Source organism: Rousettus aegyptiacus, unplaced genomic scaffold, assembly GCF_014176215.1.
Source record: "Rousettus aegyptiacus isolate mRouAeg1 unplaced genomic scaffold, mRouAeg1.p scaffold_m13_p_2, whole genome shotgun sequence".
NCBI classification, from domain to species: Eukaryota; Metazoa; Chordata; class Mammalia; order Chiroptera; family Pteropodidae; genus Rousettus; species Rousettus aegyptiacus.
This window is the reverse complement of record NW_023416295.1, coordinates 120,419,662-120,436,041: the sequence shown is the minus strand read 5'-3', so window position 1 is coordinate 120,436,041 and position 16,380 is coordinate 120,419,662. Positions and strand designations below refer to the sequence as shown.

At 36.4% G+C, this 16,380-nt stretch overlaps 1 protein-coding gene and 1 pseudogene across 6 annotated transcripts in view; one reads left to right on the top strand and one right to left on the bottom strand.

The window, feature by feature from the left end:
- TBC1D30 (TBC1 domain family member 30) overlaps positions 1–16,380 on the top strand; it is a 68,298-nt gene that overhangs the window by 34,496 nt on the left and 17,422 nt on the right. For all 6 annotated transcript variants that reach the window (XM_036236871.1, XM_036236872.1, XM_036236873.1 and 3 more), the window contains 5 exons: positions 1,559–1,684; positions 3,559–3,744; positions 10,262–10,430; positions 12,354–12,522; positions 15,056–15,161. In XM_036236871.1, coding sequence (XP_036092764.1) covers positions 1,559–1,684; positions 3,559–3,744; positions 10,262–10,430; positions 12,354–12,522; positions 15,056–15,161 — 756 coding nt within the window. The remainder of the gene's footprint in view (positions 1–1,558; positions 1,685–3,558; positions 3,745–10,261; positions 10,431–12,353; positions 12,523–15,055; positions 15,162–16,380) is intronic.
- On the bottom strand, positions 2,401–2,519 carry LOC118614117 (annotated as a pseudogene).

Here is a 16,380-nt window from a genome sequence, read left to right as displayed (position 1 = left end):
TAGGGATAAGGAGATGGAATTTTAAACAGCAAAGTAACATTTGAATAAAGCCATGCAGGTGGTGGGCAGTGGACCATGAAGCTGCTTTGGGGATAAGTACTCCAAACAGAGAATACTCTGGGGGAGCATCTTAGGAGTATACAAGCAAAAGCAAGAGGATGGGATGGCTGAAACACAGTGAACAAAGCGGGAAGCAAGAGTTGAGAGGATTGTAGAGGTAATGTGATGGGTTCGGGGCATGGCAGATCATATATGAGCTATAGGCCATAGTAGGACTTTGTCCAGTGTGAGGTGAGAAGCATTGGGTAGTTTTGAACAGGGAGTAACATGACGCACCTTATATTTTAAATGGACCACTCTGGCTACTAACTCGAGAATATGAGGGACAAGGACAGAAGCAGTGAGACCAGTAGGAGACTTGCAATAATTTATGCAAGTGATGAATCAGATAGTGGAGATGGAGAGAAAGGGTCAGATTCTAGATATATTTTGAAGGCTGAGTTGATGTGAATTCCTGTTGGATTGAAATGAGACATAAGAGAGATGTCAATGATGACTTCACAATTTTGACCATCTGAGCTACTGGAAAGGGTAGAGTTACTATTTACTCAGATGGGAGAAGCAGATGTATGTGTTTGTAGGTTTGTATATATAGGTGAGGTGATGATGGATTAGATGATTGGCTTTGGATCTGTTAAGGTTGAGATACCTATTAGATGTCTAAGTTGAAGATGTCAAATGGGTGTTTGGACATATGATTCTGATGCTTAGGAGATAAGTCTGGCTGGAGATATTAATCAGTATTATTTTTGCTAAATTCAAATACCAAAACATGAAATCCTCTATTATATTAATTTATAAACCTAATCTAATACTCTTAAAATTTTAACATTCGGGATATCTCAAAATATACATTAAAATGGTATTATGAAACATATCTTTCAGAAACAGCTTTTCTGGGTAAGGTAATCAAAGGAGTGAAAATATCCAGTGACTCTGTTAAAAAATTATTTATTATGGGAGGTCATCTGTCAGTTTGTGTGTGTGTGTGAGAGAGAGAGAGAGAGGAGAGAGAGAAGAGAGAAGAGAGAAGAGAGAAGAGAGAAGAGAGAAGAGAGAAGGATGATTTAAATGTAGAGACCATTTCCTGGTGAAAGAAGGCCCATTCTCCCTGAATAACCAGGTGGCTCTTGCCCAATCAGAGAGAGCAATTCAGAGCCAAGTATAACAAGCTCATAATATAATATAGCTAATCCAATGACCTGAAATACAATTTGAAAAAATTTTTTGTTTTCTTAACAGTTTCCCTAATAGCTAGATCTTTGCTTGGTACTTAGTAGGAACTCAACAAATATTAACTGAAAGAATAAATGAAAGGCCCTGATTGGTGCAATTCAGTACAGCAAACATTTCAACAAGGTTCTTTGGATTTCTACATGTGGGCTATATCTGGTCTGGGAACAGTTCCCATTTTCTTGTTGGATACAATAACTATTTCTAATAAAGAAAGGTGACATTGTGTATTTTACTTTAGCATTTTTCTTTATTAATATTTTAGGTTTGGTTGACCTTGGCAGATCATTATTTGCATAGTATAGCCATTGATTGGGACAAAACCATGCGCTTCACTTTCAATGAAAGGAGTAATCCTGATGATGACTCGATGGGAATTCAGATAGTCAAGGTAATGCCCTTGAACTTGGCCTATTGTCCTCGCTTAGTAGGAAGGTTCTAAGAGCCAGATGATTTCTGGATAGAGGATCAAGCCTTATGGTCTGAATGTCTGTATGCTTTCTGCTTCTCATTTTATTTGTTAATAGCTTTATAATGGGAAACTTTGACTATGCCTTGTCTTCATAAATTTATTTGTTACCAGTAAGGAGAAAATAATAGGAGTTTGAAATTCCCCTTTTTTTTTCTTTAGCATGGGCCAGTGCCGTTAACTGGATTTTTACATAAGTCACTAAGAAATTTAAAGTTAAATGTATTTTACATGAAAACGATTGGGCACTTATTAGGGTCTTTGGTAATTTTTTAACTGTCAGTTTGTGACAATAGATTGACTGGCAAGTCCGTTTTAAACCAGATAGTCAAGAATTCAAGCCATCCGTGGAGGCACTGTGGTTTGCCTACCTGGATTATTGCAATCGAAGAGAGCCTGGTGCCAAAAGCCAGGGATGCTGATTCAATTTGATCCTACTATTATGCTCTTACGTAAGCCTCGAGCACATGATTTTTGATTTTACATGAGTATTACAGTATGATGCTAACCTGAGGTTTTAATAATATTTATTTATTTATTTACTTACTTACTTAATTTTTTAGGCGAGGCAATCCTTGGTTGACCTTACAGATTGTAAGGACCTTATCAGTTTACAATCCTTTATTTTTAATTTTTTACACCTACAGCAACTGGTTTTCTTAGGTGGTCTCCCATCCAAATACTAACCAGGCCTGACCCTGCTTAGCTTCTGAGATCAGATGGGTTCATGCTTGTTTAGAGTGGCATGGCTGTAGACTAAGCTGAGGTTTTAACAGGAAAGTTGTTTCATATAAATTTTGGCCACCAAAAGATGGCTGCTATTTTGGAAGATTTAAAGATATTTTTTTTTTCAGGAGGAAGTACTAACCAAAAGGAGCTACTTTTTGATATGGTCTATTTCAGACAAATGCTAAAAAAATATTATGGAAATATATATTGTATGTTTGAAAAGGCCTTTGCATTATCCATATTTCAGCTGTTTGGAATTTCAGAATGTATTTCTCAGAGATGAAGTATTCCATATTTGAAATATTTTTTCTGTGTAAATTGTGAATTAAGACAATACACATTTTATAACAACCATGTTATTAAAAGATCTTTAATTTTTTTATTGAAGTGAATACTGTCAGTAAAATGACATCAGCCCCTGAAAATCATAATCTGTGCTAATAAAATTATAGGTATTGCCCTGATTAAATATTCATATTTCTGTCTATTTTATACAAGTTTATAAAACAATTTGGTTGGAATGGTTTTTCTATTTTGGACAATGATTTTTATGTCTCTATAGTACAGGTTGCAGTTTTTGCTATTTTGATTTTGTTCCTGAGTGCTATTTGAAGTTTTGATAGCTCAATATTATCATTTTTCTTAGAAAGAAATAACGTTGGCATCTATCATATATATGCTGAAATGACTTGTTTTACTGGAGACATTATTAAAATAAACTTTTAATTTATATGGAATTATAATGTAATTTTTGTTAATTCCGATACTCAATTGTGTTAATTCTAGAAACATTATAAGTAGAAAATTTACCTTACTGAAATTTCTCTTGAAAATGTCATATTAGAAAACATGAGGGAAAAATAAAAAATAAAAAAAGTTTGTTTTGTCCCACATGTATAAGTTTCATGTACATTTTTAAAAACTAAAATACATGTTGGTAATCAGACTCTATTTAATGCTGAGGCAAAGAAATAACTACAGCCTACTCTCTCTCTTTTTTTTTTTTTTTTTTTTGAGACAGTGTGTAAGGAGTCATTTAAAAAAATAGTGTTTTTCTCTCATTTTAGGATCTTCACCGCACAGGCTGCAGTTCTTACTGCGGCCAGGAGGCAGAGCAGGACAGGGTTGTGTTGAAGCGCGTCCTTTTAGCCTATGCCCGATGGAACAAGACTGTTGGATATTGCCAAGGCTTTAACATTTTAGCTGCACTAATTCTGGAAGTGGTGGAAGGCAATGAAGGGGATGCTCTGAAAGTGAGTATCAAGCTCTGAAGAAGGCAACTGAAATTTTTCAGAGAGTGAAATATTAGGACTATAATTTCTCTTTCTCTTCCCTGATACCCACTTTCTTCCAAGGTGTTTGCCACACCTTGGCAATTACCTATGACGCTATTTCCCCTAGGTTAAATCCAGGTCAAGTGGCAGACTCATGCAGCTGTCAAATGTGAAGAGAATGATTATGTTTTCAGTCTCACTTATAAGACATCATATTTTAAAGAAAATTAAATAGTAATTAATCATCCATTGCTGCATAATAAATTTGCTGCTTAAAAGAGCAAACATGTATTACATTACAGTTTCTCTGAGTCAGGAATCTGGACATGGCTTCACTGGCTTAAAGTCACATCATTATGGCATTCAAACTATTGACTGGGGCTGTGGTCTCATCTGAAGGCTCAGCTGGGTTGGAGCATTCACTTCCAAGTTTATACATGTGGTTGTTGGCAAGATTTAATTCCTCATAGGTAATTGGACTGAGGACCTCAGTTTCTTGCTGGCCATTAGTCAGAGGTCTTTTTTAGTTCCTTGACACGTGGGGCTCTCCATCTCACAACACAGTGGCTGGTATCCCTCAGAGTGAGCGAGAGAGTGAAAGAGAGTGGGCAAGGCAGAAGAGATTAAGTTACAGGTTTGTAGCCTAATGTCAGAAAGGACATTTCATCATTTTTGCCATATTCAATTAGAAGCCAGTCATTAGGACCAGCTCATACTCAATGGGAAGGGCCTATACAGAGGTGGGGATCACTGGGGTCATCTTAGAAACTGCCTGATCCGCAAGTTATGCATAATTCTAGTTGGATCTTATTAGGTTGCTTTCTTCTTTCATATTTGGGGTGAGGTGCAGAGGAAGCAGGCTGAGAGTAAATGTCTATGATGGAAGAAAGGTTTGCATGGAGAAAGGCAATGGAAGTAAATTATATTTATTATTTAATCTTTGATGCCTAGGGCCTTTATTAGTGAAAAATTCCTAGAAACACTTTGAGATGGGACACTAGCAATTTAAGCTTATAGATCTGAATGTGACTACGTGAGTAAGTCACCAGAAACAGAGTTTAAGAGAAATGAAGCATGTCAAATGTGGAGGATGGCCACTGCCTTATTTGCTTAGGGCAATATGGGTTGCTTATTCATATTTGAACCCTCAAACTATTGTTGATTGCAATGTTTGGTGATGGATAGGATGGATATTTAGTCTTCATATTCAAGAGCACTTCCCCTCACCACAATTCTCTGTTTGACTGTGGTGAATACCTTAGTGATATTCTCAATCACTAACCAAAGTGACATGGAAAAATAAGCAAATGTTCTTCCTCGTTTTATACACATCATGGTAGAATTAATTATAAATCCAGCCTGACATGATCTAAATCTGTAGTCACCCTCTCGCTTTTTCCATTCGTGTATTTAAGGAAACAGATTTGAAGCTACTTGTTCATCAAATAGGCAAGCTGGAGGGGGAGGCAGTGACAAATCAAATACATTAGTTTAAAACATTTTTTATTAAGAAGCAATTTTGTTTACTCAGCCTATCAGCTTTAGTCAATTTTTTTCAGTGTAATTTTTATGGCTATGAAATGGAAACTGTTCTGTTGAAAAGCTGGAATAAACAATTCAGGTTAGGGGGTAGAGTGGAAAGGTTAGGGGAAGGGGATATAATGCCAATCAAGACATAAAAGGGCTCAGTGATACATGGGAAAGTAAAAATTCACATAAAAGATGGATTAGATAAAACTGAGAGACTGAATATTTATATTTCTGCCTCTAAGAAAATAAACTTTGTGGAATGAAATGACATCATGATCATCTAAAATCTGGTTAGGCATTTCATATGCACAAGACGGTTGGGATCATGAAGAGACACTGCTGATGCAAAGGAAAATACTGGGTGTCAGTGTTTTTCCAGCCGTCATTTTGGCCTCTGCGAGTTGTAAATATTAGGGAAATATATAGTTTATTAGATACAGGTAAACTGTTTTCCTTGCTTTTTTGCACTTAATGTTTTTTCTTAGTAACTGTTTTTTTTTTAAATTATTTGTTAAAAAACCGAAGCTCTCCCATTATTCACATGTCTTTTAAACACTTCTTTTTATTTATTTCTTTGTATTTATTTATTTTCCCACCACAATATTAAATTTTATTTGAATATTCTTTTGGTTAATACAATTATATGATTTTCAGGTGTACATTATGGCTATTGTGTGTTTACCACCCAAAGTTCAGTTTCCTTCAGCTACCATATATTTGATCCCCTTTACCCTTTCTACCTCCCCTCTCCTCTCCTACCCCATAACTTCTGGTAACCAATAGTCTATAGTGCATGTCCATGAGTCTCGGTTTGTTTGTCCTGTTCATTTGTTGCTTTTAGGTTTATATCCCACATATGAGTGATATCATGTGATTTTCAGCTTTTTCTGTCTGGCTTATTTTGCTTAGCATGATTATCTTGAGGTCTATCCATGTTGTCTCAAATGGCAGTATTTCATCTCTTCTTACGGCTGAGTAATATTCCATTGTTTATATGAAGCACAGCTTCTTTAGCCAGTCATCTATCATAGGACACTTTGGTTGCTTCCATGTCCTGGCCACTGTGAATAATGCTGCTATGAATATCAGTGTGAAAATATCTTTATGGATATGAGTTTTCAAGTCTTTGGGGTAAATACACAGTAGAGGGATTGCTGGATCATATGGTAGATCAGTTCTTAGTTTTTTTGAGAAATCTCCATACTGTTTTCCATAGTGGCTGTACCAATTTGCAGTCCCACCAGCAGTATGTGAGGATTCTTTTTTCTTTGCATCCTCTCCAACATTTGTTATTACTTTTCTAACATGTGTGAGATGGTATCTCATAGTGGGTTTGATTTACATTTCCCTAATAGCTAGTGATGTTGAGTATCTTTTCATATATTTGTTGGCCATTTATATGTCCTCTAGGGAGAAGTGTTTTTTCAGGTCCTCTGCCCATTTTTGATTGGATTATTTGTTTTTGTTGTCATTGTTGTTGTTATTGAGTCATATGAGTTCTTTATATATTTTGGATATTAGGCCCTTATTGGAGGCGTTGCTTGCAAATATGTTTTCCCATTCAGATGGTTGTCTCTTTACGTTGTTGACAGTTTCTTTTGCTGAGCAGAAGCTTTTTAGTTTGATGTTGTCCCATTAATTTATTTTAGCTTTTATTTCCCTTGCCTTCGAGGTCAAATTCATAAAATCCTCTTTAAATCCTTGAGTTTGGTTCCCATGTTTTCTTCTATGCATTTTATTGTTTCAGGTCTTATATTCAGGTCCTTAATCCATTCTGAGTTAATTTTGGTGTGTGTTGATAAACAACAGTCTAGGTTTCTTCTTTTACAGGTGGCCTTCCAATTTTCCCAGCACCACTTATTGAAGAGGCTTTCCTTTCTTCACTATACGTTTTTGTTTTTTTTTCTCAAAAATTATTTGCCCATATAAATATGGATTTACTTCTGGACTCTAGATTCTGTTCCACTGGACCATGAAAACACTTCATTTTTCAAAGCAGTTCTAGGTTCACAGCGAAATGAGAGGAAGGTACAGCGATTTTCCATATATCCCCAGTCCCTCTTCCACACGCACAACCTCCCTCATGATCAGCATCACTCGTCAGAGTGGCACATTTGTTAAATTTGATGAACCTACATCAATACATCAATAATAACCTTATGTCCATAGTTTACATTAGGATTTACTCTTGGACTTGTACATTCTATGGATTTGGACAAATGTATAATAGCGTATTTATCATTATAATATCATATGGAGTATTTTCACTGTGCTAAACATCCTCTGCGCCCTACCTGTTCATCCACCCCACCCCCACAACCACTGATCCTTTTACTACCGCCATAGTTTTGCCTTTTCTAGAAAATTATAATTGGAATCATAATATGTAGCCTTTTCAGATTGGCTTCTTTCATTTAGTAACATGCATCTAAGGCCCCTCCATGTCTTTTTGTGGCTTGATAGCTGAATTCTTTTTAATGCTACATAACATTCCATTGTCTGGACCTACTGGAGGACATCTTGGCTGCTTCCAAGTTTTGGCAGTTTTGAATAAAGCTGCTGTAAAAATCCTCATGTAGGTTTTTGTGTGGATATGTTTTCAACTTTTTTGGGTAAAACCTAGGAGTGTAATTGTTGGGTTGCATGGTAAGAGGATGTTTAGTTTTGTAGGAAACCACCAAACTATCTTTCAAAGTGACTGTATCATTTTGCATTCCCACCAGCAATATCTGAGAGTTCCTGTTCTTCCCCCATCCTTGCCAGCATTAGGTATTGTCAGCATACCAGATTTCGGCCATTCCTATAGGTGTGTAGTGTTTTCTCGTTTTAATTTGAATTTCCTTGATAACTCGTGTGGGACATCTTTTCATGTGCTTATTTGCCATCTGTGTATCTTCTTTGGTTAGGTGTCTGTTAAAATCTTTGGTCCAATTTTTAATTAGGTTGTTTGTTTTCTTGTTGAGTTTTAAGAGTTCTTTGTATATTTTGGATGACAGTCTTTTATTAGATGTGTTTTTTGAAAATATTTCCTCCCAATCTGTGGCTTGTCTTTTAATTCACTTGACATTGTTTTTCACAGAGCAGAAGTTTTTAGTTTTAATGAAGTCTAGCTTATCAAGTATTTCTTTCATGGATCGTGCCTTTGGCATTGTGTTTAAAAGGTCATTCCCATTCCCAAGGTCAAGTATGCTATGTTATCTTGTAGGAATTTTATAGTGTTGCATTTTACATTTATGTCTATGATCTCTTTTGAGTCAGTTTTTGTGAAAGATGTAAGACTTATGTCTAGATTTGTCTTCTTTTTTTTTTTTTTTTTTGGATATCCTGTTGTTCTAGAACCATTTGTTGAAGAGGTTATCTCTGCTCTATTGCCATTATTTATTCTAATTAAAAAAAAGATTTAATGTTTTGTCTTTGAAATATAGTAGTGGGTAGAGTGACATAGCCGGCATGAGACATAGCTGGCTTTGATGTCTTTTATCAGGCTTTGAGATGCCTTCGGACAGAGAATTTCATTGTGTCACAAGAATTATTATGATAATTGGTATTTTTTAATTCTTATTTTTATGTAATTTTGAGGGATTGTAATTTCTTCATAAAACCTTAAGTATCTTTCTCAATATTCTGTAACTTATCTTAGATGACAAGTGTAATAACAGACTGTTACCTTTTCGTTTTGCCTTCATGGTCCCATAAATCCCTCTTCTCCTTACCCATTGAACCAGGGAACTCTGCTCTGCTTGAAATCTGCTCTCCCCCTTAAGTGGCCCTAGGCACTTCAGGACCTCTTCCCTCCACACAGATTGAATATACTTCTTTTACTTCTAAGCTCCTATTTCCAGGGTGACAGTATATTCACCTGGTAAATTCTATCCTACATAAGAAGGCTAAAGCAGATCCTTGGGCCTTCCCACTCCTGTAATAAAGACTTCAAGGGCACCTTCTTGAGAGTTATTCCCTGCCCACATTGACTTAGTTGAAACTATGACCCTGAAAGTAGAAATTACAAGCCAGGGATGAGGGGAAAAAATGGGGCTTTGGCAGGTCTGGGAGATAAAGTTTTTGAAAAATAGGGTTTGGCAATATGCTGGAAATCAAAGTGTGAGACAGCTACTTTTCCACCAACATATACAGCCAGCTATGATTTTGTTCTTAATTTTGTTTTTATTTTTGTTTTTTGTTTTGTGCTCTGGGGAATGAGCAGATCTCTTAGGGGGGAAGGCACAAAAAGAGCATGCATGATGACAGGGAATGGAACAGAGATTGACATATAGAACTCATGTATGTTGCTGGGTCATTCTACTGATTCTTGACATCTTAGAAAAGGTAACACAAATAGGAAAGTCAGAATGAAGATAGTAATTTGAAGAACTTGTGAGATAATCTTGTGAAAGAAATCCAGATTTTAAAATTGCCATTTGTTCAAATAAAACCTTGTTGCATTCTCCCAGGAGAGGAAAGTGGACAGAAAGTCAACATCAGTTATTCTAATAACCCAGGTTGATGGTAAGTGAATTTCAAGACTGGCTACGGTGGAGGTGTTTTATGCCAGGTGATAAGACGGCTGACATCAAGGAGCCAATATTGAGATTCTTACTGCTGATGAAGCATGTGCTCTGTCACTTCTCGGAGTGAGGTCTAGGGTTGTATAATCACAGGTACTTATGGAATAGACTCAGGTCTAGCGGCCCATCTAGAAATCTTAGACAGCAAGGAGACTTTGGGCCTGGGGTACTTTGATAAGTTATTTAGATAATTATGAATTAACTTAGATAATTATACCACCTACTCTTTACCCATGACAGAGATGAAGCTTTAAAATCCGTAGCATTTGTAACCTACATATTTAAAGGATAATATACTTTAGCTAACTACTTTGTATCCATTTGAATATTTTCTTTCTATTTAGGACATGTTAGGATACTGGTTTTTATGAAGCAGTCTTGTCTTTTATCTTTTTCTTTAGATTATGATTTACCTCATTGATAAGGTACTTCCTGAAAGCTATTTTGTTAATAACCTCCGGGCATTGTCTGTGGATATGGCTGTCTTTAGAGACCTTTTGAGACTGAAGCTCCCTGAATTATCACAGCACCTGGATACTCTTCAGAGAACTGCAAACAAGGAGAGTGGAGGTAGTGATGATTTAATGCTGTTATTCCTTTGAAAATATTTTACTTCTCTGATTCCACTGCACAAATGAGCCTAAATGTTGAATGGAAATACATGTTTTCAGGTATTTCTGTTGCTGAGGGTTTGATACAATGGCATAGATTTCTAGAGGACAAAAACAAAAGTAAAAAATGGCCACATGTTGAACCTCTAACTGGTGGTCATGGTTAGGAAGCCAGTCAAGAACATAATTCTTCACTAGTACCAGATCAGTAACTAAAATGATATATTGTTTTCTAGATTAAGAATGGAATACATGTCTTGCCATCTAGTTAAACTCTCTAAGCTGGCACCAAACCTATAGGCATTCTTGAAAACTGAGCTACAGGTATAATTTAGCATAAGCTGTGGTTTTTCCTGGACTATTGAGGTTATGGGAGAGTGGAATATTTGTTTTCATAAAGCTGTAGGAAACAAAAACAATTTTTTGGATTGAAATGTTTAATGTCCCTTTTATTTATTCATGCTAAGAATATATCTATAGATTTACTTTAGATGAATCAGCCAGTTCTTGCTGGAGAAGGCTCTTCTGGACATCTAGGTAGAATCTGAACGCGGAAGGAAGGCACTGGGTTGAGCAGGGTGGCGATGGAGATAGCTCTGCCAACAGCCCTAAGAGTTCCACTACCTAGCTGGCACCATCCAGTTTTCCCTGCTAGCTGAGCCAGTGTTGTAATTATACCCAGTGCTCTCGCTTCCTTGGCTGTTCAGGATACCAGAAAGAAGACTCATAAGTTTGTTGTCTTTCCTGTAAATGCTTTTCAGTTACTGACCCATGCATGTAAATCTGGGAAAATATTAAAGGATTTTGAGGACCTCATCTATAACTAAAACACACTGGAAATTTGAGTGACACTTGGGTCATTTGAATCATCTCATTTAATTTTCCTGTGCAGGATAATAGGCACTTGTGTGGATTTCATAAAGCTTCCAGATAGACCAACTTTCCTGTCCCACAGTCAGACTGCTTTACTGGCTCCATATTTTCCCCCAAATGCCCTGAATTTGCTTATAAGGGGCAACCTCAGATTCTAGCCTCTGAACAAAGATCCTCCCTTTGTTCATAGGTAAGAAGGAAGAAAATAAGTGCAGGAGAGTGGATCTCTTTTTGCTTTTCCTTGGGTAAATACACATTCTGACTGTAATTTGGAGGGAGGATCAGTCCAAATAGCTAAATTTTATATTTTGTTAAAATACATACTTATGCTATCACAGGAATAAGAGGGAACTATGGTTTTTAGTGAATTTAGAGACTTCAAAGTGAGCAGGATCCCAGATTTTCAAAACTGTTTAGTTCAAAATATTTTAGTTTAGTTTAGCTCAAAATATTTTAAAATTTCATGTTGTTTAATCTCTAAATATTTTGGGCTTTTCCTGCTATCTTTTTGTAATTGACTTCTGGTTTAATTCCATTGTGATCTGAGAGCTATGTATAATTTAAGAAGTAGAGAAGTAATTCCTAATGAACAATTTTATTTTTGTTAGCAGCATTTGAATAAAAGTGGGCTTAATAAGATTTTGAAAGTTAGCTTTTGCTCTTGAGAGACTAAAATCCTTTCTTTTTGTCCTGTTTTGGTGAGGGAAATATCCTTTTTAATTTTCAGCACCCCACAATAAGTAGAACTAAATTAAGTTTTAGGTTAAGATTTTTGAAATATCATAAAGAATTTGTGAAGTTCTTATTATTGAGATTTTTATTAAACATACCTATGTTCTAGAAAAAAGAAGGGAAAAAAAGAAAGCCAGAATTTAGGAATATAAACATATCAATCAGGAAATGTAACATGTTTGGGTGGACATGGAAGACTGAAAAGAGAGAATATCTATGTCTTGCAAATTATCAATTCTGAAAAAGTGTAGTGTTTTGTTTTTTTTTTTAATTTCAGGTGGATATGAGCCCCCACTTACAAATGTCTTCACGATGCAATGGTTTCTGACTCTCTTCGCTACGTGCCTCCCTAACCATACCGTTTTAAAGATTTGGGATTCAGTCTTCTTTGAAGGTTCGGAAATCATCCTAAGGGTGTCACTGGCTATCTGGGCAAAATTAGGAGAGTAAGTGATTTTCCCATTCTGTTCTGTTCTGTGATGTTGGGGGCCTTAGGCAATTTTTGAACTCTTAACATGTACAAAATCAATATTTAAGTGTGAGGAAAAGAGAAAATTGTGACCTGTGTGCAGTTAGTTGCTTTAGCTTTCTGAAATCTCAGCTGGCTCATTCTTGATTGTTGGAGGCAGATGGATCCTATTTTAGAGGAGGGGCAGGCTTTTTCAGGCCTGTAATTCTCTTCCTCCTCCTCAGTGCTAATGTCCTGGCTGATTTATTCTTTCTCAGCATCCTTCTGGACACTAGCTGGGGAGAGGGAGAGGTAGAGGAGCTTAGATGGATGAGGAACTAGAAGATTTGGAAATGAGTAGGTGGATTTTGTTAGTTAATATCACAGTTTGGATTATGTTTGTTCTGCCTTTCAGGGCTAAAAATAAAATGAGATAATATATATAAGGTGTCAAGCATGGTGTTTGGTACATAGTCAGTAGAACATATGGAACATATTTCCTTTCATCAAGAATTAATTCTGTGTGGAAATCTATTACTATCAAACACATTACCAAATAGATTTTACTTAAATTCTTTATTGGTAGCAGGGCTGAATAAACTAGGGTATTTTCACCCACCACAAACATGTTATGACTGTTACATTAAAATTCTACCTTTTGGGTAATGGAAGAAATATTAGGATAAAATTGTCATAGTTAAGATATAGAGAAGTTTTTAGTGTTCCTTTTCTAGAGCTATAAATGACTTGAGTGCATACCCATAATAGACATGTTAGAAAACTAATAAATCACTGCCAGAGTTTTGTTTCAAAAGCCTTTTAACTAATCTTTATGATGAGTTGTTTCCTGGGAGACATGCGGCATGTTTACTTTTTGCAAGAAAGATCCACCAACTATCAGTTCAGGGGTTTAAAAAAAATCACTATTGTGTGTAAGTATTTTTAAAGATCACATAGCTCCTATGCCTTTGTTTTATTGTACATTGCTTTGTAGTTAGTGGGGGATTTTGTGGGCTATTAACATATCTTTTTCATTTTTTCCCAATGTATACCTCTTTCTACAGTCATGTATTTCCAACCTACTCTACATCTTGTAAGCTCTTTGAGCTTTGGTAGTTTCTCTGGGTGTGATAGTCCCGTTACTGAGTAACCTGCTTATAGGATTAAAATAGTAAAGCACTTTACTATATGCTGACTCAGTTATAGCAACCTTTGGGTTAGTTTTTAATTATGTGGCAAGAGGAAAAGAGGTGATTCTGGTTTTATTTCCATCTATCCATTATTCGTAGGATTAGAATTTATTGGTATAGTCATCCTGGGGATGTCATGCTGTTGAAATAATAATAGCTACACTTAAAACCCAATTGTCTTTGAATGCTTTCAGTGGACAGGCTCTAAGACCTTTAGATATAAAATTAACTCATTTACTACTCACCATCATCCCAGGAGTTAGGTTCTATTATCATCCCCATTTTACAGGTGTGGGAACTGAGGTACAGAGATGTTAAGTAAATTGCCCAAAGTAACCCTTGTCAACCTGGAGAATATTTTTCAAAACTCATCTTCGGCATTATTTCTCTTCCTCATCCCCTGGGGTAAACTTAACCACTTTTCCATTTATGCCCACATGCTACTCTGTATTTTTCTAATAACACTTCAACAATTAATTTAATTAATTTATTTACATGATTGTGGCAATGAGATTTGAACAGCACTCCAGAGCCTGAAGCTTTTCTAGCATATTTTTTTGGATGACTCTATGGAAATCCCCCAACATTAGCATATGTCAAAGTGTGGTTGGTGGACAAATACACAAAGGACGTCATAGTAGATAAAATAAATACATGGTGCTCTTTGCTTTGGACTACTGCCCCCCCACTCCTCCCCCCAAAAGATTAAAGTCTACCCTGCCCCACAGGTTGCTAGGTAACAGATTCTTTATTTACATGTAGAACCAAATGCAAGGAGCAGGGTGTAATCTCCAACTAGCAGCAGTGCCCTGAGAAGAACTGAAAAAAATTCTGCCTCTAAAAACATGCTGTGGACTGATAAAATATGTAGATAAAGTTCTTATATTTCTCATCTTTTCCTTCTATTGCGGTTTGGTTTCAGTCATCAACGATACCAGTTTGTAGATGAGGAGCAATAGATTTCCTACTGGGGATATTTGTTCTTCATAACCAATTTCATGGTTATGATTTCTGATCAGTAGCTGGCATGCTGATGTGTAAATTTGTCACATGGAAGCAATAAAGATGCCACTGGTGGGGCTGTGAGGCTGGGGAGCAGTGGAGGAAAAATGGGAACTCATTGTGTAATAAGTAGCTCTAAGTTGCCTTTGGTAGTTTTTATCTTTTTTCTACATACAGCAGGCTGTACTGTGAGTGTGTCTCAGGATTTTGATTTTTGTTGATTGCTAACTTTATTGATATAATGCAAGAGGCAACATATCCTATTGTACTGCAGCACATACCCAATAGATAGCATGGGTGTCCAAAAACAATTCTTTGTTCTGTCCTTTCTTCATCTAGGCAGATAGAATGTTGTGAAACAGCAGATGAATTCTATAGCACCATGGGGCGCCTTACCCAGGAGATGCTGGAGAATGATCTTCTGGAAAGCCATGAACTCATGCAGGTGAGTGGACAGCTCGTCCCGCCTTGGCTTGGAATTTTGAGTACCGTGGGAAAAAGCAGTGCCAGGGCAGTGGTCTTGGGAAATGTATTTAGCCAACCCTCACATTGAGTTTTTCAGTTGACCAAGAGCCTATATATAATTTGATAAGAATTTTACTATGTCACAAGAGGAAGGAAGAAATGAATAATGGATGTTTGATGTGGCTTTCATTCAAATTGCATTGCTTAAAAATCTGGAGGTGCAATACAAAAATAAGTTTTAAAAACTGACAAAAAAAAAAAAAACAAACCATATCACCAGATGCTTATTCTGAATCTGATTCTCAGCCTTCTTAAGGGAAGAATTATGGGGTGAAATTATTAAGGATAAAAAGATTATTCAAATCAGCATTTTGGTTTGTTTTGCCCACATTTTCAATTCATGTTATATATGAATAATAAATTTCAATATGAAAGGCTTGAAGGATTTTGCTATTTTCTGGTATATTACTCTATCTCGATATTCACCAAGTCATTGAAATCAACAGAGTATAGAAAGAGCAGATTTGTTAGCAATCTCTCTTCTATTAGGTCCTATACTATAATTATCCTCATTCTCCTCCAATGCTTCTGACCTCTTCTTCTCTTCCTGATCCTTCCTCCTCTTGCCCACTGACCAACCGTGGCTCTTTCCAAAGCTGTCCTTGGGCCTTAGTTCCTTCCTTCTCTGTCATTTCTGTCTTTTCTTGGTTTCAAAATTTACTTTTATGTTGGAGTTCATGCCTGAGGTCATTTTTGGGTGCTGGGGCTCATGCAGCAGGTTAGGAAACAAACATCCAGGCCCTGATTTTGGACTTAAGGAGTGTGAAACTTCCATTCCTTTGCTCATTTCCCCACACCCACAGCTCCTTCTTGGAATCCCTTACATTTAGCAGTTACCCAATTTATTGAGAATATTCATCTCTTGATATAATTTCCCTGAACATTAATTTTTTATTTCAACGTTTCTTCGCATTTCATCTCTTCTTTATTCCTTCCTGTCTCAGAGAAGGAAGTATTCTATCCAACCCTGACATCTGTGCTTGATTTCGACTCTTCTTACTTTGCCGTTGCTTCATTACTCATTCTCTCTCTTGGAGGGAAGTGCCTTTTATTGAGCATTGCTCTGAGTGCCAGGTCTATGCTTGGCATTTTCCATATATGAGATCCTTGACATCCTACAGAACTGCCTGATTCATATG